Genomic DNA, 21,464 nt, shown 5'->3' with positions numbered 1-21,464 from the left:
TAAAACTATAAATATTACGAGCTACTCTATCAATGAGGCATATACTGCCTTATATATAAGATGAAATACAAATATTCAACATGAAATCTTAGAATTCGAATTTCTAAATTATAATTGGTGATTTCTGTTATGGAGTGCTTGGATTAATTAATCTAAGGCCAATTATTTCAAATTAGTTTGATTTGTTTGGACCAAGTCTGATTATCGAATTCACTCCCTACCAATATATATTTAAATATTTATTTTTTATAATTTACTTTATATTTTATTTTTGAGATGAAATGTTTTAACAATAAGATTTTTTTTTTAAAAAAATGAAGGAATATATTCTAAATTGGTGAAAAATATGTGTATAAATTGTTTTTTTTTTTATATATTCCTCGCAGTCTTTTTAAACAAGAGATATTGTTATGATTATTATTTTTTTCTATTTGAAATGGAAATTTTAATTAACGGGATTATTTTTTCAGCTGTGTAATATGTATATCACCAGTCATCACTAGAAAATAAAAGTATGAAAGCTCAGGATAAAAAAGAACTATTTTTAACATGAATAAAAATGTTATTTTTTATTCTCAAATTTATTGATTACTACTAATAAGTTACAAGAGATTAATGAATATTATGATTAAAAAATATGTATTAAATTTTTGCACTTTATTTTTATTATTATTATTTTGTTTCAATCACTCATTTCAAGAATTTGAATTTTCAAATTTTATACGTTCCGAATGAGTAATATGTAATATTTTGTACTTAGAATCAGTTTTTTATCCATAAAATTAAGTTTTATTTTGGTGTCGACATAATCATTTGCTAAAATTCAAACTAATAATATCTCCATATCACAAAATAGAGTATGCCAACGTTGACTTCAAGTTCCCTTTTGCTAAGTCATCCTTAGAATCTGCACTCCTATTTTAAGTCATCTTTTTTTAAAAAAAAATATATATATATATATATATATATATATACATATATATATATATATATATTCATGGGATTAAATTATATATTGAAGATGAGATTCCTAAAGATTGTGTTTAAACTGAATCTTCCACGGTTAGATGATGAGTACCCATTATCTGTGACTTTACAAAAGTGTCACGCTAAAAAAATTAAAAGTAGAGGGTAATTAATTCAATTTTATAAATTTTTAATAAAATATACGTGTAATTAACTCAATTTTATATTTTTTTAAATAAAATATACATGTAATTTACAAATTTCTCTTTTTAACTATATATAGAATACACATGTAAGTTATCGGCTTAGTATGGTGCAAGGAAGTTATATTTATAGTTTGCGTAATTTCACGGGAATTCAAGTTAGTCAAACACACACACACACACACACACACACACACAGTTGCAAGACAAGAAGACTTGACTTTAGGAGTCAACTGGTTGATGCATTTTGCAAGCAATTTTGATTATTACTATTTTTAAAATCTTCTTGCCAAATAGATAATACTTATCACCGAGCGAATGATTTATTGGGTGGGTACATTTTGCATCGAATAGAATATTGCAAATTGTAAAAAAATTGTGATTTATATTATTTTCTATACGATTTGTAATATAAAACTTAGCTTTGATATTTGATCTCGAGAAATGAATGTATAATATGTACATAAATAATATACAAAATGATTTTTTTTTTAAATAAAAAAAGATGGGTTATTGGTAGGGATGACAATGATGCGGGGCAGGAGCGGGTTTGACATCTCCGTCCTCGAATTACATTCTCACCCTCGTACCTGTCCCGATCCCCACTTTTTCGGGTTCGGAGAATCCTCAAACTCGAAACTTCGGGGATCAACATCTCATCCCGGCCCTCATCTCCGTTTCAAAAATATTAATATGACAAGACTATGAAATATTCATATATTTTCTCAAACCAAAATTTATTATTATCTATTATTATTATTATTGAAAACATTAATATTAATATTAATATCAATATTAATAATAATAATATTATTATTATTTTAAAAAATAATATTATTATTATATTATTGATACTAATAATAATATTATGTTATTATTGATATTATTTTCGGAGCGGGTTTGGGGATGAGAATAGTAATCATATACCCATCCTGAACTACATCATAGATTTAAAAAAATTTCCGAACCCGAAAAAATCGAAGATCCACGTCCCCGTTTCAAATTTTTCTCGTGGGACTCTAAACATGTGAGAAAAGTTGACATACCTAGTTATTGGTTTCACTGCTTTAAATTCTTGACGATTCCCACTTCAATGGCACGTTCTCAATCAATTCACACCAAGTGGAATAAAATCTAGTTGGAGTTTAGCAGGTGATGTTTATTTAAAGATGGAATTGATTGCTGGGATTGGAATTTAGTTCTAAACTTATTCAAAAAAGAATATGAGTTTTGGAAATTTGTACTTGTTTTATTATGGTATTGTAGTCTAAATCGTGACATCATTTGTATGAAAATGAAACTTTTGATTAGTCAAAAAGTTGATTCCGTGACCATTTAAAAATAATGCTGCCATATATTATTATTTTGCTAGCATATATCTTAGAATTATGTCAATTTAATAAACCCCGATTTAATATTCTATACTTTATTACCGAGCATTTATATCATTAAAATAACTACGTTTGCCCTCTAAAGTATATCAAATATTTTCGATAGCCCGTATTTTTAGTTTTGATATATCGCGCACGATGTTGTGACATTCACTTATTAGATTTGATGAAACATAGAAAAATTATACATCTAATAGATGGAGTGTTCACCTCATCGATACTCAAAGTTTGCATGGTAGGTGTGTAGCATACCAAAATTGAATCATACTATAACTTTTTCACAAATTAAAATATAATTATTAAATAAAAATCCAAAAATAAAAAAATACCAAGTATGTGTCATCGAGTTCTACAAGTCGTTTCTGAATCCAAATGGTCCATTTAATCGGGGCTTAATCTTTAATGGGCCGGAGAAGTGTTACGAGAAAACATTCCGTATTCGGCCCAATAAGAATATCTCTCATCCTCAGTCCACGAGCACCTCCTAAAGTAATTTTTAGCCTTGAATGTCATTTTAGTTTATTTTTACAAGGGGATTTGGCAAGATTGTTTATATTAACGCGTTGTATGGTCGTGCAGCTAAAATATCTATTTAATATTTGATATTTTTTGTTATATTTTTTTACACATTTTTTGTTAGGAGTGACAAACTATCTAATTTTTTTAAAATATAGATAAAAATAACATTGGATTTAAAAATACAGATAAATAAGTGAATAACTGTAATTTTAAATAAAACCTCACCAAATTAATTAAAATTTAGTTAATATAGGACCTTAACTTCAATTAAATAGTATATATATGGGGAGGGTATTTCCTATAAAATATATTTGTTATAACATCGGCAGCTTTCATATCCATGATCAAGATGTTGTGGAGACAGTTCTTTCATAAACATCGGATGGTGTATGTGGAGCAGCCGCGCGAGGCTCGAAGGAACGTCTTGGAGCACCAAAGCACAAGTACTGATTCATCAACCTCTTGTTGACGGAACCATGTTTGTGGATCGAGTTTTTCGTCCCCACGGTCAGTTTGGAAATAGCATTATCAATCTGGCCTTCTTTTGCTTCATCGACAGAACTTTGTGAAGATGATGACAAATTAGAGAACAAACTCGAATGCGGTCTGAGAGAAACAGCCTGCATTTCACCATTCACCATCCCCGAAGCTAATTTCTTCCTTGCTGTTGGGCTCGGTACGCTGCTCCTCACAGAAAGTGCTCGTTTGTTGTTAGGAAGTGATGATGGCTTCGAAAATCTTTGCCTCAACGGGGTTGGGACCCCTTCCGAAGCACTTGCATAGGTTGCATCCACCAATCTCTTGAGCCGGTCTGATGTTTTCTTTCTTTTCAACTTGGACCAATAGAGGAAACACTTGACCTTTTCAGCTGAGCCATGATTTACAGCCTTCGAGTTTTGTAGACTTACTTCGGACAAATAAGCGTTTCGTTCCACACTGCGGCTACCACCATCTGATGCACTGTCCATGCCTGTGTACAAGAACATTTCAGTGTCACTAATGGTGAAGGAAGTGCCTGGACTGTTGCCAATACTTTGCCTCTTTATGTGGGATGCAATCGCTTTTCTTGCAGAGTAATCTTGAGAACTAAAAATCCCACCAACTGATACCAATTGCCTGTTTATTAGTTCAGTCGACGCAGAACAAGGCCGTTGTCGCAGAATATCAAGGGGAGTCATGCCATTATTATCACGAATATTTACGTCAATGCAGCTCACATTCATTAACACCTCCACAAGATCAGAATCAATGTTCCCTGTAATGGACAGATGAAGAGCAGTACTACCATCATTACTAACAGCGTTGATTATCTGTTCAATCTTGAAAATATTCCCACTTAATAAGTGTTTCATGAGTTCAATCTGGCGATCTAATCTCCGAAATCCGGGAGTTTGAAAACCCGTGACAACCGAGTGAAGAAATGTTTCACCGGCATTGTTTCTGGCTTCGATTAGTGATGGCGATGAAAGAATTAAAGCTTCAACCACAGCTAAATGACCTGTGTGCGCCGCCAAGTGCAACGCTGTATTGCCGTGGTTGTCTGTGGAGTTGGTGATATCCAGGTACGATGATGTAAGATTCTTAACTACCTGAATTCATATTTAGACTCAGTTTTTAGCACAAGACAGGAAATCGCCACCGAGGATTCAAGAAAAATGTATCCAAATCACAAAAACCTAAAGAAAGACAGAATCAAAATCGAATTCTCACCTCAACTTGACCTCTGGCTGCTGCAGCATGTAAGATGGTTGCTCCATGAATATCTCGATAAGCCAATGGGTTATCCGAGGAATTGCAAAGAATCTCCTGCATCAGCTTCAAATTCCCTCCTCTTGCTGCAGCGTGAAGAGCTCTATTCATGATTTCCAACTTATAAGCAGAAGGGATCTCCCCAGCTTGTTCCTCCGCCGCCCCGGAGAACCTCGGGCACGCAGCAAAATCATAAACAACCTTAAAAACCTCAGAATCCTTGCTTCTTGCAGCAGCGTATAAGATATCAGTCACGCCGTATTCGCCCTCTCCGAACACCAAAAGGGGGTCCCTTTGAAGCAATTCTTGAACAAACACCAAGTCTCCCGCGGAGGCAGCGGTGTACAAAAGCCATCCTCCATAACCAGCTCCTATCAGAGAGTTTTTCCCTTTCTTGATTTCACACTCGGAAATAAGCTTTCTTGCAACCTGGGACCGGCACTTTGCGACATCATGAAACTGCTCTTCATCGTCCCATACTGTCTCGAGGCGGCGGATCCTGCGAAGGGAGGTGAGTTTGATAAGGTGGTTGCCGTCCAGGAGGAGAAGTTCCCGGACCACGTCGTAGTGTCCATTGGCGGCCGCCCAATCAATCGGAGAAGCGTACCACCAGTGATCTCCGGTGCTTTCCCACCGTAGAGGGAAGAACGAGGGAGGAGGCATTTTAGAGGGAAATAAAAGGGATTTCAACTTTTCAACAACAGCCTCTGTTTTGAACACCAAGATTCCTTGGTCAAATCGGAGAATTCAGCTTTTTATTTTTTGATACAAAAATAATGACATCCAGATTCTACGGTCAAAATCATTTCAGTGAGACAAAAACTGAAAAAACACCCATTGTTTTTCAGAGTATCTGATACACTGTATGAGTATCATATAGAAAAAATCGCGTCTTCGGTCAAATTAAGATAGAGTCACCACTTATCAGCAACCTTTAAAGCAAAAAGAAATGGCGTCCCAACCAAACTTTATAGACCGATAGATATGACATGGGAAAAAAGTTGAAAAACAAGTCAAGGGAAAAAAACCTGGTTAAAAGAAACAATGTTGTTTGAGTTTAATATAAAAAGAAATTGCTCAAGACATTCACTATTTTCTTACGAAATCCTCCCGGATTATATGCATAAATTTGGCATTTGGCATATATTATATTAGATGATATGAGTTTCTCGTATTTTTATGAGAATCGATCTTATTATCAAGATTTATCGCCATAATAGAAGTAGCACAAGTAAAAGCCGACAATTATTGTGAGTAACCTAAAACATAATTACATACAGTTAAACTTACCGGCGGCAACAATTATTACAAGTTAGAATGGGATTAGAGGATAAACACGTGACACGTTTATCAGAGAGGTGTAGACAATAATTAACTATATCAACTTGGCGATTCCAGGGAGACAATAAAGAATGAAACATTATTGTTCTAATTAAAGAAGCACGACCCACGTACGGAAAAACCATCAAAAGAATTATTACTAATTTTTTTTTTTTTTTTAAAAGTAAACTGTTCACAGTGGAATGGACTGAAGACAAAAATCTTGTAGGAGAATGATTCCTTGTTGCAATCGATTATTCTTTTGGTGCTTAATTAATAAAGTTTTGATATAGTGGGAAATTTCAATTATTTTTATGCTTCATGCGCAATATCCTGATTAAAGATCAATCTAAAATCATGTGATCTCCACTCAAATAAAAAAAAGTGTTTTTTAAAAGTTAAAATTTATGTTTTTAATCTCTATTTAACTAATAGCGTAGACATAACAGCAAAATTATTGAGAAAATATTATAAGAAACTAGGTATCTGTTAACGAATAAGATGCTTTAGGCCTAATCACTTAATTATATAGTAAAAGTAGCACGTTACAAAGGATAGGGCGGTGGCAGATCTCAATAGCTAACCGCCTCACATATTCATCCTCCACCAGTTTAAAGAATTATTTACTAGCCTGTCGACCACCTCAAATTCCGTTTTTAATCTGTTTTATCAAATTTCAATTTTACGCTGTCATAGCGGCCATGTTTCTCAAATGTTCTCGTCGCCACAGATAAATTTTCCGATGTCAAAGTAAAACTCAGATATCTGTTTGTCATGCATGCGCATTGTTTTCAAGGCCTAATGACGATATCGCATTGTCATTAAAGAAGGAATAATAAAAATTCACAAGTTAGCTCCTGGAAAGTTTGTCGCATTGTCATTTTAATGTCATAACTGCGACGTTGAAGCACGTGAAAGACCACCTCTTGACTTCGCAGTGATGAAATGAAATATGATGCATGCCACCACTAAAAATGCATGTGATCCTCTCAAAAACTATGTACTACCACTACACGGTCTTGTGTTTTCTCATGTCAGCTCATTGTAAGGCTAAGACCACTCTGCCAGTCTTTATTCAGATTTCATGAATATCACCAACTCGTCTCTCAGAAACAACCGCTAACTCGTCGTGTTACATTCAGTTTCACAGACAAAATTAGGGGTGTAAAATTTATATTGTTTTATACCTCACAAATTTTAGTATTTTATCAAAATATTATAAATATATTTTTAATTTTCGAACGATGGGCCTATGCTAAATATTTCGAGCCAAACTCGTTCATGGTACATCAATATAAAGATGGTAAATCAGCCCCAACCGAACTGGGATTGGTTGATGAGAAAATAAAACTAAAGTTATTCCAGTGTTTCCATATGTAATTATTCATTTCGGGAACATAAATGAAACATAAATTCTTGAACATAACCTTCACTGACTGTTATAAAATAAATTAAAAATTTGATAGAAAACACTCCTCAGTCCTCCCCTGATAATAACTCACAGCACGCATCTATGCCACATCCTCCATTCTTGACGCCTTCAATTCCGACAACACCTTCTCCACAATCGCCTTCAAGGCGGGAGCACTTACTAGACATTTGCCATCATCAAAGCAAGATCTTCCTTCTTCTGCAGCTTTACACAGCTGAGGGTCCAAGGGAACCTTTCCAAGAAAGGGAACCCCCATGTCTCGACACATTTTTGCGCCACCACCAGCACTACTGTCGAAAACTTCACAAAAAGCGAACAAATTCAGCATTTCTGGTGCCTTCTCCTTCAAGTACATAATAGCCCACTCAGTCATGTCTTTTTGCTCGCCAGCATCTGTCAGGCTCGAGAATCTGAGATCCGACAATGGTTGACACAAACCGCTCATATTCTCCACGACTCCAATAATCGGTAGCTCAACTTTCCTGCAGAAGCTGACTTCTTTCCTCACATCTATAAGAGATACCTGTTGTGGAGTGGTAACTATAATGGCACCATCTATTCCGGTTGCCTTAAGGAACTGGACAACTGAAATATGCTCATCTGAGGTCCCAGGTGGTGCATCGACTACAAGAAAATCAAGCTCACCCCAGTAAACATCCTTCAGGAATTGCTTGATGAGTCCATTCTTTCGTGGCCCTCTCCATACGACAGCCTCATCAGCGTCGGGGAGCATGAAACCGATAGACATGACCCCAAGGTTAGACTCAACGTAAACAGGAGACCAACCAAGGTTACTCTGATGAATCTGTTGCCCTTCAAGACCGAGCATCTTCGGGGTGCTTGGACCGCAAATATCAATATCAAGAAGACCTACCTGATAATCCATACCAGCTAAGGCAAAAGAAAGTTGAGCTGAGAATGTACTCTTCCCAACTCCACCCTTGCCGGATAACACCAGAATTTTGTGTTTTACTGTTGCCATTCTTTCTGCTATAGAAACCAAGTCTGCAGATAAAATGTCAAGAGTAAATTAAAAGCACAAGTTCGATAACTACAGGAATATATAGCTAACCGGTCAGTACACAACACAAAAAGGATGGCTTTTTTCATATTTTTGCATCTCTATGATTATGGAGAAAACAAAGACATTGATTTTAATGGTACTCACTATTAAAAGAGATCCAATACCAAAAAATCAGATCAAACAAATTAGATACAACTTATAAACTCAAAAATTTAGACCTGGGTCGGGTCCTTTCGGAGCAGTAGCGCAAGCCTCCTGATTAGGGCATCCTTCACAAGAATCAGATTTTCCAGCTGATTCAGATTGAGGCCCTGGGCAATCTGAAATTTTCACCAGAAAAAGATTGATTAAAAAATAAGCAATCTCAACAAAAAAATAAACAGCTAAAATATGAAATTGCATGTGTAAACAACAGCTAATAAGATTCACATACGTTCATTGGCGTTTTCAGGTATTTCGTTGCCTTCGTTTTCCATCTCTCTTACCATTCTTGTCTGAAAAATCAACCCCTTGAACCCTAGAAAGAAATAGCGTCTTACATAACCGGGTAAAGTCGGTGGTTGCTCTTAGTAGACTGGGCCTTAAACAAGTCCCTCAGTTTCGAAGCCCAAATAATAATAGGCCCATATTTTAAAATATCAGAGGGCCAGATCAACTAATGTAAAACCAAAAAGAATAATGATCGCAGTTTTCAATTAATCGTGCTAAAAACTTCAATAATCCCAATATTAACCACATTCCTAAAAGAGAAGTGTACATAGAGAATGACATTGGTCATTTCAGGACCAAGAAAACTTGCAATTCATGCATTCCCAACAAATGCTGAAACACAACAATAATTTGCAAAGGACCACTTCGGAATTCTGAACAAATAAGATGCATAGCCGTGTAAATGTATTCCCAGTTGTAGCCAAGACGACTACAACTCGTCGTGATCCAAGTCTTTTTTTTTTTAAATCTCGAACTAGTTGAGAGTGACTACTGCTAGAGAAAAGGTGAATAAAATGAAAATGTGGTTGTCTAGAAGAAGTTACTCCTCCTTGTTAGTTCTAAGTACGAACTATGGGTTTGGGCCTCAAGGGGTACCGAAGTTTTTAGAAGGGGAGACGCTACTAGGCTAGGTCTCGGTGAATTAAACACACGTGCCTGCTCGGCCAGCTCCGTGAGGTGAGGTGTAGTGTGGTCTTTTGACCGTATTATTCTTATATTATTTGGAAAATAATAGTGAGATGAAGTTTGGACTAGAAGGTGACCCAACCTTGTGCATGCTCGAATTTGAGCTGTCCCAAAACATTGTGACCGTTCGAACCATTGCATACATGATTGAGGTGTCCATTCATCCATAGGGTGTGTCTATTCACCGGAACAACACGCCTATTCACCAAAGGTTTCACCTTTGTACGAAAGGTTGTGTCCATTCAAGACAACCTTTGATGCTCTATACATATTTCTTACCTGCATTTATTTAGAACACTTTTTTGCACCGAAGTTCTTCTACATATTGCTGCAGATTTTCGTTCATACTCACTTGAAAGTTCTTGCATTTCTTTGTTCGTTGCAATTGAGAGTTTATTGTGCTACTACTCTTGAGAGAAGTCGTTGTATCTTAGAGACGATTGCCGTTAACGTGAAGCACTTGTATACGGGCAATATCGTCTTGGGGATAAAAGATTTATCCTTGTCCCGACTGAAACAATTGTTGCTGTTATCTTGTTCCAGAATTTTTCGAAGAAGAAGACACAAACTACAACAACTAATACCACATGACAAGATTGTATTACTGAATCAAGTACACGACACCAGCAACTCTTTTGCAGCATAAGCTCAGGCCGAAACACTTTCAAACAAACGTCCAAGAATGGCCATTCAATTTCCGCCGCCACTCACTTTTCAGTTTAAGAGATCCAACACCACCTTAATGTGCATGTAAGCCATCGTATCTCAACATGACCTATGATTTCCAATTTGATGTTGAAATATTCATGCAAGTGTTGGAACAAATGGCGAAGTCATTACACAAAGTTGTATAGATTCACTGAGTGACTATATCATTGGGTGGATTAGAACTCAACAACCTGCGAGAATAACCCTGAGAGCCACAGAAGACAATGTGCATGGTAACCTTTTTTACAATCCAAGTAAGCGTGCATGTGTTGGCAATTTATGACTTCGTAAGAACTACTTTTATGCAAAAAAAAAAAAAAAAATCAAACTGTTTTTTATGACTTCGTAAAAACTGCTTTCCTGTTTATTAAGTTTGACATCCTTCTGTTGATCTTTGTCAAAAATTTGTTACAATTATTTATTCAATTCTTATAAATTATCAAATATAAATTCACATAATCAACTATATTTCTAATATATTATTACGATCAGCATCAATCAATATATAAAAGCAAATGTTATAATTTAAATAAAAGTGTTGCTGCTGCTGTTAATGATTGTTTGAGTTTTGATTTACTATGTAGGGGGGTAAACGACAGGCCTCATATCAGGCGATTATCATTTCTAGATTAGTTTTATACTAATATTTTTCTCAATGTTATTGGTTCTAATATCTCAGACGTTATTTCAGTTATACAATTCTCTTATTCATTGCCCATTATATATCTTGTGCTAATTAACTTATTCTTACTCAGTATTTGGTGAATTCATACATCTTACGAAGAAAGAACAGCAGAGTGGATGATATAGTCAGACACTATTTTGAATCCGTTGCCAATGGAGATGTTAAAGGTTTGGACTAACAGGCTGTTGATTGGATTGATGATGAAGAAAGATGATAGCTGACATATGTGCCTGAGGTTGTCAGGTTGGTGCTTCAGATATCTTGGACGAGGATACTATTTTATTTCAAGTTTTGCGTTAATATTTATAGCATCTGGGCTGTGTGTGGGAGTAATTTATACACTAGTTCATCAGTTCATGTGCATTTGTTTGAGCTTTTATTTAAAAAAAATAAAAATTAAACTAAAAAATTAGACTTTTTGGTTCGTCGCTGTACATTTTGGCCCAAGTGCTTTGTGATGTTTTTCAAAAATAAGATGTGCTTCATTGTAAAGAAAACAAACAATTTGGTACTAGAAAGTGGAACATACAGAGTTCTTGTGCAGAGGACAATTTGCGTACTAACTGGAAAATAAACTATTTTTGCTTGGCAGTTCTCAATAACTCACCGAGTTTATTATTTGAGGCCGTCTCTGGATGACTTCATCAAACATACAGGAAATTAACATTATCCTTGTGGTGAGATTCCATACTCTAAAATGTTATAAAATTTATTTCATACTGCTCATGCAACATATACCATAAACAACCAGTTTCTATTTGTTGTATTCTACTGTTGACAGCATATGCATATGGGTATCGAAGACGATGAATCAACAACGCGAATCATAATTAAAAATGGCTATAAATATGCCCATAAGGAGATCCATGCAGCTTAAAAGTTCATAAACCTGACAGTTGGAGCTTTGAGGTGGTTGAGGTGACAAAACTTGCGTTGTTGATTTGAATGCGTGGACTTGTCCTTGTGATGCATAGAAATTTATATTGCATGCATCGCTACGACGCTATTGAGTCGATGTCTTTATAACTAATACTTTAAGGTCGAAATACATCGACAAATATGTGGAGAAATTGTCAGCCTCGTTCCGACTTTTGACATGCATGAGTCATATCCCTGAGAGACGAAATGTCATTTATTTTATGGTCATGATGTAGATAGCCAGCCTAGCTGTAGAAGGATGCAAAGTTCCCACGACAAGGACTGAATGTGATACTCATGCAAGCTTCGCATACATAATAATGCGTCCATCAAGCTTTCCCATTTTATTGCATTGCCGGGATAAAAAACATTCATCGCATTTTAGTATAGATAGGCCGAGCTTTGAGTATTACTCAATTCAACAAGTAAAAAGCGCCAAAATCACACATAATAATACATTACAGATACATTCCAAGTGAATCGACGACAAGGACCCGAAAATGTGATCCTCACTGGTTGTGCTTGGAAACTTGGTTACAAGGTTGGGGGAATCCATATATAGCCATGTGTTTGCACGTAGCCTGCCTTTTCTAGCAGCTTGTCTGCTTCTGCAGGGCCTCTGCTCCCGGGCTTGTATGGAAGTGACTTGATCTCTCCATCATCTACTCGATGCAGAAGTGGCGTAAAAATCTCCCAAGCAGCCTGAAAACGGACAAGAATTCTCAATACGGTTGTGCTAAAAAAGTTAGGAGAACTATTTTATTGTTACCTTCAGCTCATCTCTGCGGACAAAATGCTGTTGATCCCCTTTAATTCTGTCAAGCATAAACATGTGCCCGGTTATTATTTTAAAAAACGTGTCAGTTTATTTCTCATAGTGTTTATCTTATTTAACCGTACGTGTCGAGTATCAGACGTTCATAAGCCTCGGGAATGACAACCCCTTGGTACCGTTGGCTATAGGACAAATCTAATTCGCTCTGAGCAGTGGACATTTCCAACCCGGGCTGCTTCACCTAGACAAGAAAAAACAAAAAGCATGATTCAGTGAGCGTTCCATGAAACTCAATACCAAGTTACACTTACAGTTAGTTTCATGTATATGGCCTCGGAAGGTTGTAAGCGAATTACAAATTCATTCCTTCCTTGCTTTTGACCTATAACAATTAAAGTTTCCCATCAGGTTTATTCAAACAGAAGATGGCGATCAGTGGGAGTATGGGTTTAAGTACTTACATTTAAATATGTCCCCTGGAACGTCCTTGAACTGAACCCGTATCTCCGCTTTTCTTGAATTTAAAGCTTTCCCCGCCTTTAGTATAAAGGGCACACCTACAGCGAGTCATTTCACAACAGATCAGATTAAATGTTGTAAACTTCTAATCTTACAAAAGATGTAAAATGATGTCAAAAGTAACTCTCTGTCTCACCTTCCCATCGTTCATTGTGAATACGTAGAATGACTGAAGCAAAAGTAGGAGTATTTGAGTTGTCTGGAACCGTTGGATCATCCTTATAGCCTTCATATTGTCCAAGCACCACCTCTTCATCTTTGATCGGAACAACAGATTGAAGAACCTGAGTTCCAACTAAAACATAAGTGACACTGAAACTCTGGAAGGACCCGCCAAATCGAGGTTCAAGAACAAAAATCTAAAGCAGTGTCTTGTGGATTCTTTCTTGTGTAGAAAGGTTAAGGCAGTCAAGCAAATAATAGTTGCATACAAGGCATCTTACAAGAGCCAATAATAACCCTACATACCTTCACTTTCTCATCTCGGATATGCTCAGGCTTTGTGGAAACAGGTTTCTCCATGGCAACAAGGCAAAGAACCTTAAAATTTAAAGAGAATCAGTCATACCAGAAAAATCTTCCCGTCTTATTAATGAAAATGCAAAATCAAGTGAGATTTGATAAATTGGAAGACACTATTAAATGAGAAAAACATAATGATTGGCACATTTGAGATCAACAATTTAGAAAAGAAAAATACAATTTTACAAAGAATTAGTACTCAAGAAGGATACGATCTGTATTAACAAGACTCGCCTGCAATAGGTGGTTCTGAATAATGTCACGGATAATGCTGCCAAGTTCGAATGAGCAAAAGAGGTAACAAACACAAATTAGTCATTTTTTATGGAAGTGGGTACAAACTGAAAGAATAATGCTTATTATACAACAATATTGTAACTAATAACAAAAAAATACATTCATCAAGATTTAATTTAACAATTAAAGCACTCAGAATTTCAAAGCATACCCGTACTGATCAAAATATCCACCACGACCCTCAGTTCCGAAATCTTCTCTAAACACTATCTGCATAAAAAAAAGTGAATTTTTAATCTGTGTGAATAGGGAATAACCACAATCTAATCTAAGACACTAACCTGAACATTGGCAATGTTGTCGCGATTCCAAAGAGGTAAAAAGAAACGATTCGCAAAACGAAGTACCAGCTGAAAATTTAAAAGACAAGTGGATATAAAATGTTTCCTTTTTGGTGTCATGCAGTATATGTGTATTGAGTAACAGGGTGATAATAACATGAGACGATTTAGGTAATAAATTACCAAATTTTGCACCAATTCCTTTCCCAAATAATGATCAATACGATAAATTTGTGATTCCTCGAATAATTCTCCAATCTGTGAGCTCAGTTCCTCAGCTGATGCCAAATCCTTTCCAAATGGTTTCTCAACAACTATACGAGTCCATCCGCCAAGATGAGCTGCACAGAAATACATATAGAGGAGTCACATGAATTTGAACTTAGTATATCAAACATTAATCAAATATTAAGAAGTTGCCTAAATTTGTACTGATATATTGCACAAATCGCATGGCCACGTCATTCGTAGTAACACCCTAAATCAAAATATTTTTATGCAAAAAATGCTTACATTTATTCATGGCATACTTCTTGATCATTTTACAGACTGGTGGATACACAGATGGAGGAAGTGCAAGATAGAAAAGCCTCCTAGATGATCCATCCGTACTGTTTTTTGATATTTCGTGCTCAGATATAGCTATATCTAACACTTGAAAGCCTTCTGGAGCATCATAAGTGCCACTCACATATTTAATCTACATTGTCAAACAAAGATTCGCATGTGGTAAGAATACATACTTCAAGGATACGCATATGAATATGTAGCAAGCAGCAATCACATACCAACTGCAGAAAGTTTGAAACATCTTCTGTTCTTTCTTTGCCTCCAGGAAGATATCTATAGAAAAAGGCATATTTATCGGCAGCAGAATAATATACAAACAGGAACGAGATAAAATGTTTATAGTAAAATTATCAACGACTCGAATAAGGCAAAAAAGTGCACGGTTTTCAATCCTCAGCTTCAGACTTGCCAAGTACATGCAACGAACCAGAGCACAAATGTTCTGAAACAAAAAGCATGTCCTTCAGTAATTAATGCAGATGCTGTACCCTTGAATTCGATCTCTCAATTCTTCATCAGAAATCTTGGTCCTTGCATAGCCAAAAATGTGAACTTCATTTGATTGCAAAAATCCCTGAATATTCCAGTTAAGTCCAAAATCACCATGAGTGAAAAAATAACAATAATAATAACCAAACACCAGCATGCTTTTGATTTGCTGTCTAAGCAATTTTATTGGAAAAAGCAAATATCAAACCATGTATTAAGTAAATACATTCATGAGAAAATTAAAAACAGAACCAAGATCTCAATTATAGTAACCTGCCGGTAAAGGTTAAAGAGTGCAGGAAATGTCTTTTTTTTCGCAAGATCACCAGAAGCACCCAGAACGATGATTGAGAGGCATCCACTCTCGAGCACACTCTCATTCTCTCTCGGAAAAGATTCATACTTAGAAAGAGTTCTTTTTTCACAGTGCCACTCACCGGCCATTTTCCCAATTCACAGGAGCTAAAAAAAAGCTGAATTATAGCTTCCAACCTGCACGGCACATTCAGAAAGTTGATCATTCAATTGATCAAAGTAACAATTCACCGTCCTATAAGAGAGTCAAGGTTGCAAGTTTTGGAACCTGATAACTGTTCAGATCACTATCCTTAAAACATTAAATAATATTAAAAATAAACATAAACTTCAATATCACACCATCTTGATGAATGCCAACGATTAAGAAAAAACCCACCAAAAACAATCGCATACTCAAGCAATTACATGCCTCAAATCCAAAAACCAAGGAAATTCAGATCATGATCACAAGTAGCCAAATTCAAAAATCGAAAACTTTACTCAACTGTGATCAACTGAACACTCGTTAGTGATTCAAAGAGAGAACCATTTTTTGGATCCAACAAGAGCAACAGATCAATGTCAAAATTACAGAAAGAAAAAGGAAAAGAAAAGAAAAAATGATCAACGAAATCGAAAAGAGGTTAGTATACCTAACAAAATCAACAGCAATTGGGATATCTTTTTTTCTTTTTAAACAAATAATTAGGTAACCGAAAATGAAACAAGGGAGTGTAAACTAGAAGCAGTCGGGGAAACAAATTTACAACAATTTGAATCTATAAGGAACTTCTTGATGCTAAGTAAAAGAGACAGCAAAAAGTACCTTTCTTGATACAATCTTTTGACAGAAATGAGGAGATCATATGTGGGTGGGTGACCAAATTTGTAGATATCATGTGTGAAAACTCTCGGTGCGAACCAAACTATACAACGTTGTCTGGTGCTACCGAAATTTGACTCAACAATGGTTGCTGTGTTAAGTATCAGAGTCTGTCAACTTGACTTTTTCTCCTAAATACAATTTTATTTTATTTTATTTTATTTTTAATTAACGACAATATCCGTAAAAAAAAGCTGATTTTTTTTTTTAATTTATAGAACGAGGTCGAAAATTCTAGCGGTTATATTTAATCTGATATACAACAAATCTACTAAACTTTTACATGATCGACCGTCTGTCTGAACTGTATTATGAGCTATTTGTTTTGTGCAAATCCAATGCTAAGATTTTTTAATAATATTTTTAGTTAGTTTTTATTCAAAAGAATAGTATGCTTGTATGAGATACAGCATGTATTTGCCTCGAGTTGTTGGAAAAGGCAAGATCTTGATTAAAATGGTTAATGATTCTTTAATCCCAATGTTGACCACGCAGTGTTTACCGTTATTAAATAAAAGCAAACTATTATACTTATTCTTTTTCGGCATATTGTTGCTAAAATATATCAATTTTTCATGTGCTTAACATTTTGTTTATATTATTCAATATATCATTTGATTTTCATGTAGTTTAACTTGAATGCCAGTAAAATAACTAATTACGATTATTATTTATTGTCCTTTAAACATAGTGAAATTAATGATTAATAATAGTAACATGCATCATTTTGCTTTTCTCTTACGCCTTAGGATTGCATACATGGCTTTATGAATTGATTTAGTGATTTTATACAAGATTTGTTGGAAATATCATCCTTATCATTCTTCTTCAACTTTTCGGTATAAAGGCCAAAAATTGGCAGTAGTTAGGATATCACAATGCATGAAACAATATATTTAACCAGGAACATCACACAGCGTAGTAAATTATCAACCATGTCTGTACTGATCGTCCATGTAAAACAAGAAATAACATTTTTCACATTTTCAACCACTTTGGCTTGATCTTCTTTTTGTCAACCGGTTTTTGTTCCATATCAACTGATAGGCCCGCGGAGAAAACCACATCGGGTGTAGGCTGGGTAGATTCTGCTTGCTCTGAGATCGATTCTAAACCTACCAAGGACATGACGTCCTCTTGAAGGAAGGGTCCGGAGGGTGAAATACCATCGTCACCTGAGAATATAAAAATGAAAATAAAGTTATGTGCGTGATTGAATGATGCATAGAGGAAGATGCTTCTTGTAAATATTAGCTCAAACATAGAGCTCAAGAGGAACATAATTATGTATGTCATTTTTTCAAAAAAAAAAAAAAGCACACTAACAGAAACCATACTCACCTTGTGACGCATCGCACGCAAAATACACAATTGCAAACCAGCAGAATAAAAATCTTGTGACATGTCTGTCATTCGCTTTTTCGGAGGTGTAGTATCTGTAGATAAAAACCACATCTCAAGAGTAAACTCTTCAGATAACCAGGTGTGTATGTTTCTTCAAAAAATGAGGAGATAAATCAAACGGATATAAGTTATGGAGTAATTTATTCCTACATAGATGAAATGGCAATTCGGGATCCACGATGACTTTTCTAAGAAGATCAATTAAGCTTTGAATTATCTCAGATGGATGAAATGTGGCCTCTAACATATGTTTATCAGGAAATCGTATTCTTATTACTGCCTGCAGAAAGTAAACAAATAGTTGGACGGCTGATAATAACTTATGTATCAAAAAGATAAAACTAAAATACAGATAATCTTAAATCGGAAAGATTAGCATTGCCATAAAAGAAACAACTCCACACCTTTGTCATCCTTGACCTACGAGCAGCCTCTTCAGCATCGCATAATTTTTTCGTCTTCAAATATTTATCTGCACCAGATTCCAGTTTCCATAACAAAAATAATTAGAGTGTTGAACACATTATTCAGAGTATCTGATAATTTAGGGGTTAACCACCCATGTAATAGATGGTTATCTTGCATATTACCTTCTTTCTTTGTTGCCAAAATCCGGTAGTAGTCCTCTGGTGTAAACTCATAAAAGTCATCTGCCTCTTCTGAAAGAGTAAAAAAACATCCATTAGCCATTGAACTCAAAATTATGAGAATGTGAACGTGAAGGTGAATGTGAAAATGTTGATGGGCATGGGCTTTCCCAATGTTGGAAGCATTTGTAGGGGTTGCAGAAGCTGGTGATGTTTCAAACACACGAATGTCTCGTCCATATTTTTCTTTTGCAAGTGCAAGCCCAGCCTTTGTAACCAAATATGAACAACTTAATTCCAGAAGATCACAATGAACCAAAATGACATAATGATTCACAATAACGTCAAAAATATGCATATAAAGCGGCTGATAGCCTGATACGAGGCCAAGAAAACATCAATATATACTTAAAATACAAAGTTTTGAGAGTGGGACTCCGGTCAAATAATTGAATAAGCAACTCACACGTTCTCACATCCAGCTCATGCTATAATCTAAAAAAACCAAGTTCTTTGGGTTTCTAACATCTGAAAGGGACTTCATCCCAGATCCTAAACCTTCAGTTTGGATATTTCATCAACCAAGATAGATCCAAACACCCAAATAATCAGACCAAAACACTTCAAAATCCATGAAATCGTCATCCTACTATTCTAAAAAGGTATTTCCAACCATAAATTTTTCCATCCAGAATCAACTCTTTCACGTGTCAAACAAGAAAAGGAAGCTTCTTATACCTTCTTTTCAATAAGTGCACACAGAATCATTCAGCAACACAAACACGAACACGCAACAAAAAATCAAATAAACCCAGAAAAAATCAGAACCACCAACTGAAAAACCAACATATTCAAGCTCCCGAATCAGAATATCCGTTTAACGCGACAGAAATCTGGAAGGAAAACCAAATCTAAGAAGAATTCACCTTAGGCGATTCAGATTCCATTGATGAAAAAACAAAAAATCTTCTGCGTTTGGAAAGTGATGAGGAATCCACTGTCATCACCACACACAACTCCAAAGGATTTTGCGAGATTGAGATGGACAGAGTTAAATTCTCTCCCATACTTGAATCCAATCATGATTTGGGCTGGTCCTCGTATTGGGCTTTGCTCGGTTTTATGTTCCATGTGATGAACACTGGGCCTCTTTATTTTGGGCCACGTAACACAACACCAGCTTATTTTTAAACAATATCATGGCCCAAATTCCTTTAAAAAAAAATTTAACAATTACGAGAGCAGCCGACGACAACAAAGTTGCTGCAGCTGGCCGGCAAAGGAGAGGAGTGACCTGCCGCATGTTAGAGTCAATCAACCCACATTTTCCAAATTCTCATAAACGTGAAGCCGCTCACACTTAACAACAAGAAAATATAGCAAAAGGAAACCCTCACATTTGACAAAAATTTAAAATTCTATTTATTTCTCGCTAATTTTTAATAATATCATCCCGTGCATCACACGAGTTAAATACTAGTTATGAAATAATAATAAAGTAGAGTTAAAATGAAAGTTCCAATAATTTTTTGAATATCTATAATTTACTAAATTAAAAATGGAAAGTTCAAATAATTTATTAATATCTATAATTTGTTAAATTTAAAAAAACAAAGCGAAATTCGAATAAATTTTGAATCTCTATAATTTATAATATATTGCATATATTTTAAACCAACTACTTTGTGACATACATATAAGAATTAGTAAGATGTATTTGAATTTTATTGGATAATATAATTAAAATTTCGTGAGATTATTTTCAAACGAATAAAGATAATATGAAATAGAGGTAGCAGATATCAACCAGTTTTCAAAAGGAAACTTTATCTTGTTTTTCCATATACAGATTTTAGCCTATTTTGAAAGAATCTACAAGCACCAACAAAATCAAATTTATTCCTTACTGACAAACTCCAAAAACTAATTGCATTAAATAAGGAAGATTTTTGAAGTATTTAATTTGAATCTATATATTACATATAACATCTGAAGAACACACAAAAAAATAATTACTCGAAAGATATTTGCGGTGATGGAAACTCCTGATATTTCCGGTGATGGGAAGAAATATATATTAGAATGCCTCAAGATGAAGCCGATCATAATCAAGAAAGTCAAGAAAACGAAGTTCATCAAATTATTTGGAGTGGATGTTTATGTCTCCACAGAATCCGAGTATACCATAGTCCACAAACCGAAGCCTCTGCGCCGTTTCAATCCGAACGCCGCACAGTTCATCCCCGTGCAATCCCACGATCCTCTCGACCAACGCAGGGGCCATGTGGAGAATGCTGAACTAGAGGTGGGCATAAAACCCGAAAAACCGAAAAAACCGACCGAACCGAATAATTCGGTTTAAATGGTTCGGTTTTATCGGTTTTTCGGTCGGTTATGGTTTTAAAATTATGAAATTCGGTTTTTCGGTTCGGTTTTAATCCCCAAAAAATCGAATAACTGAACCGGCCATATTATTGTTAAGTATATGATTTTTATGTATAATGAATCATATTATTATTAAGTATAAGACTTTTTATCTATAATGTGCCTATTAAGATTTAGCAACTTAGTATCATTAACCCTCAATTTTCAATCCGTTCGTTTTCTCTTCTTTCTCATCACTCACAAGTCGACGTTTTCTTTTCTTTTCTGTATATATTTCTTTAATTTTTTCGTATATATATATATTTATAAAAGATTAAGTCCCACAAATTAAATGTTTGAAAAATACTATGATTTAGATTTTAAA

General features: G+C 35.2%; 3 protein-coding genes and 1 pseudogene across 5 annotated transcripts; all 4 read right to left on the bottom strand.

Moving 5' to 3' along the window:
• Positions 1 to 3,354: 3,354 nt before the first annotated feature.
• On the bottom strand, positions 3,355 to 5,740 carry LOC142549881 (uncharacterized). Its single transcript, XM_075659095.1, has 2 exons — positions 4,790 to 5,740; positions 3,355 to 4,668 (listed from the first exon to the last, which is right to left on the bottom strand). The coding sequence occupies exons 1-2, from the start codon at positions 5,489 to 5,491 to the stop codon at positions 3,424 to 3,426; spliced, it is 1,947 nt and encodes a 648-aa protein (XP_075515210.1). The 5' UTR covers positions 5,492 to 5,740; the 3' UTR covers positions 3,355 to 3,423.
• Positions 5,741 to 7,456: 1,716 nt separating this feature from the next.
• Positions 7,457 to 9,210, bottom strand: LOC142549880 (cytosolic Fe-S cluster assembly factor NBP35-like). The gene is made up of 3 exons (XM_075659094.1): positions 9,038 to 9,210; positions 8,823 to 8,924; positions 7,457 to 8,585 (listed from the first exon to the last, which is right to left on the bottom strand). Exons 1-3 carry the CDS (start codon positions 9,090 to 9,092, stop codon positions 7,660 to 7,662), a joined length of 1,083 nt encoding a protein of 360 aa, XP_075515209.1. The 5' UTR covers positions 9,093 to 9,210; the 3' UTR covers positions 7,457 to 7,659.
• A 3,206-nt stretch (positions 9,211 to 12,416) lies between these two features.
• LOC142549878 (glucose-6-phosphate 1-dehydrogenase, cytoplasmic isoform-like) lies at positions 12,417 to 16,825 on the bottom strand. Of its 3 annotated transcripts, none has more exons than XM_075659091.1 (16): positions 16,668 to 16,825; positions 15,818 to 16,036; positions 15,544 to 15,629; positions 15,274 to 15,328; positions 14,999 to 15,185; positions 14,669 to 14,826; positions 14,486 to 14,554; positions 14,356 to 14,414; positions 14,142 to 14,178; positions 13,854 to 13,925; positions 13,522 to 13,669; positions 13,328 to 13,423; positions 13,178 to 13,248; positions 12,992 to 13,107; positions 12,861 to 12,906; positions 12,417 to 12,793 (listed from the first exon to the last, which is right to left on the bottom strand). In XM_075659091.1, the coding sequence occupies exons 2-16, from the start codon at positions 15,986 to 15,988 to the stop codon at positions 12,626 to 12,628; spliced, it is 1,539 nt and encodes a 512-aa protein (XP_075515206.1). In that variant the 5' UTR covers positions 15,989 to 16,036; positions 16,668 to 16,825; the 3' UTR covers positions 12,417 to 12,625. The 3 variants fall into 3 exon arrangements, with proteins under 3 accessions (XP_075515206.1, XP_075515208.1, XP_075515207.1); XM_075659093.1 differs by lacking the exon at positions 16,668 to 16,825 and adding an exon at positions 16,495 to 16,626; XM_075659092.1 differs by lacking the exon at positions 16,668 to 16,825 and adding an exon at positions 16,348 to 16,477.
• Positions 16,826 to 17,595: 770 nt separating this feature from the next.
• LOC142549877 (plant UBX domain-containing protein 1-like) lies at positions 17,596 to 19,797 on the bottom strand (annotated as a pseudogene).
• Positions 19,798 to 21,464: the final 1,667 nt, after the last annotated feature.

This window comes from Primulina tabacum, chromosome 6, assembly GCF_025594145.1.
Source record: "Primulina tabacum isolate GXHZ01 chromosome 6, ASM2559414v2, whole genome shotgun sequence".
NCBI classification, from domain to species: Eukaryota; Viridiplantae; Streptophyta; class Magnoliopsida; order Lamiales; family Gesneriaceae; genus Primulina; species Primulina tabacum.
Note: the sequence above shows the minus strand (reverse complement) of the source record. Positions and strands in the feature narration are given on the sequence as shown.

Excerpts from the sequence above, each read along its gene's own strand:
- LOC142549881 (XM_075659095.1), bottom strand. The coding sequence starts at position 5,491 with ATGCCTCCTCCCTCGTTCTTCCCTCTACGGTGGGAAAGCACCGGAGAT. Across the intron at positions 4,669-4,789 it reads CAGCCAGAGGTCAAGTTGAG|GTAGTTAAGAATCTTACATC; the intron begins GTGAGAATTCGA and ends ATATGAATTCAG.
- LOC142549880 (XM_075659094.1), bottom strand. The coding sequence starts at position 9,092 with ATGGTAAGAGAGATGGAAAACGAAGGCAACGAAATACCTGAAAACGCC. Across the intron at positions 8,925-9,037 it reads ACCTGAAAACGCCAATGAAC|ATTGCCCAGGGCCTCAATCT; the intron begins GTATGTGAATCT and ends TGAAAATTTCAG. Across the intron at positions 8,586-8,822 it reads TCCGAAAGGACCCGACCCAG|ACTTGGTTTCTATAGCAGAA; the intron begins GTCTAAATTTTT and ends TTTTATCTGCAG.
- LOC142549878 (XM_075659091.1), bottom strand. The coding sequence starts at position 15,988 with ATGGCCGGTGAGTGGCACTGTGAAAAAAGAACTCTTTCTAAGTATGAA. Across the intron at positions 14,555-14,668 it reads AGGAATTGGTGCAAAATTTG|CTGGTACTTCGTTTTGCGAA; the intron begins GTAATTTATTAC and ends TTAAATTTTCAG. Across the intron at positions 13,926-14,141 it reads TTCAGAACCACCTATTGCAG|GTTCTTTGCCTTGTTGCCAT; the intron begins GCGAGTCTTGTT and ends TTAAATTTTAAG.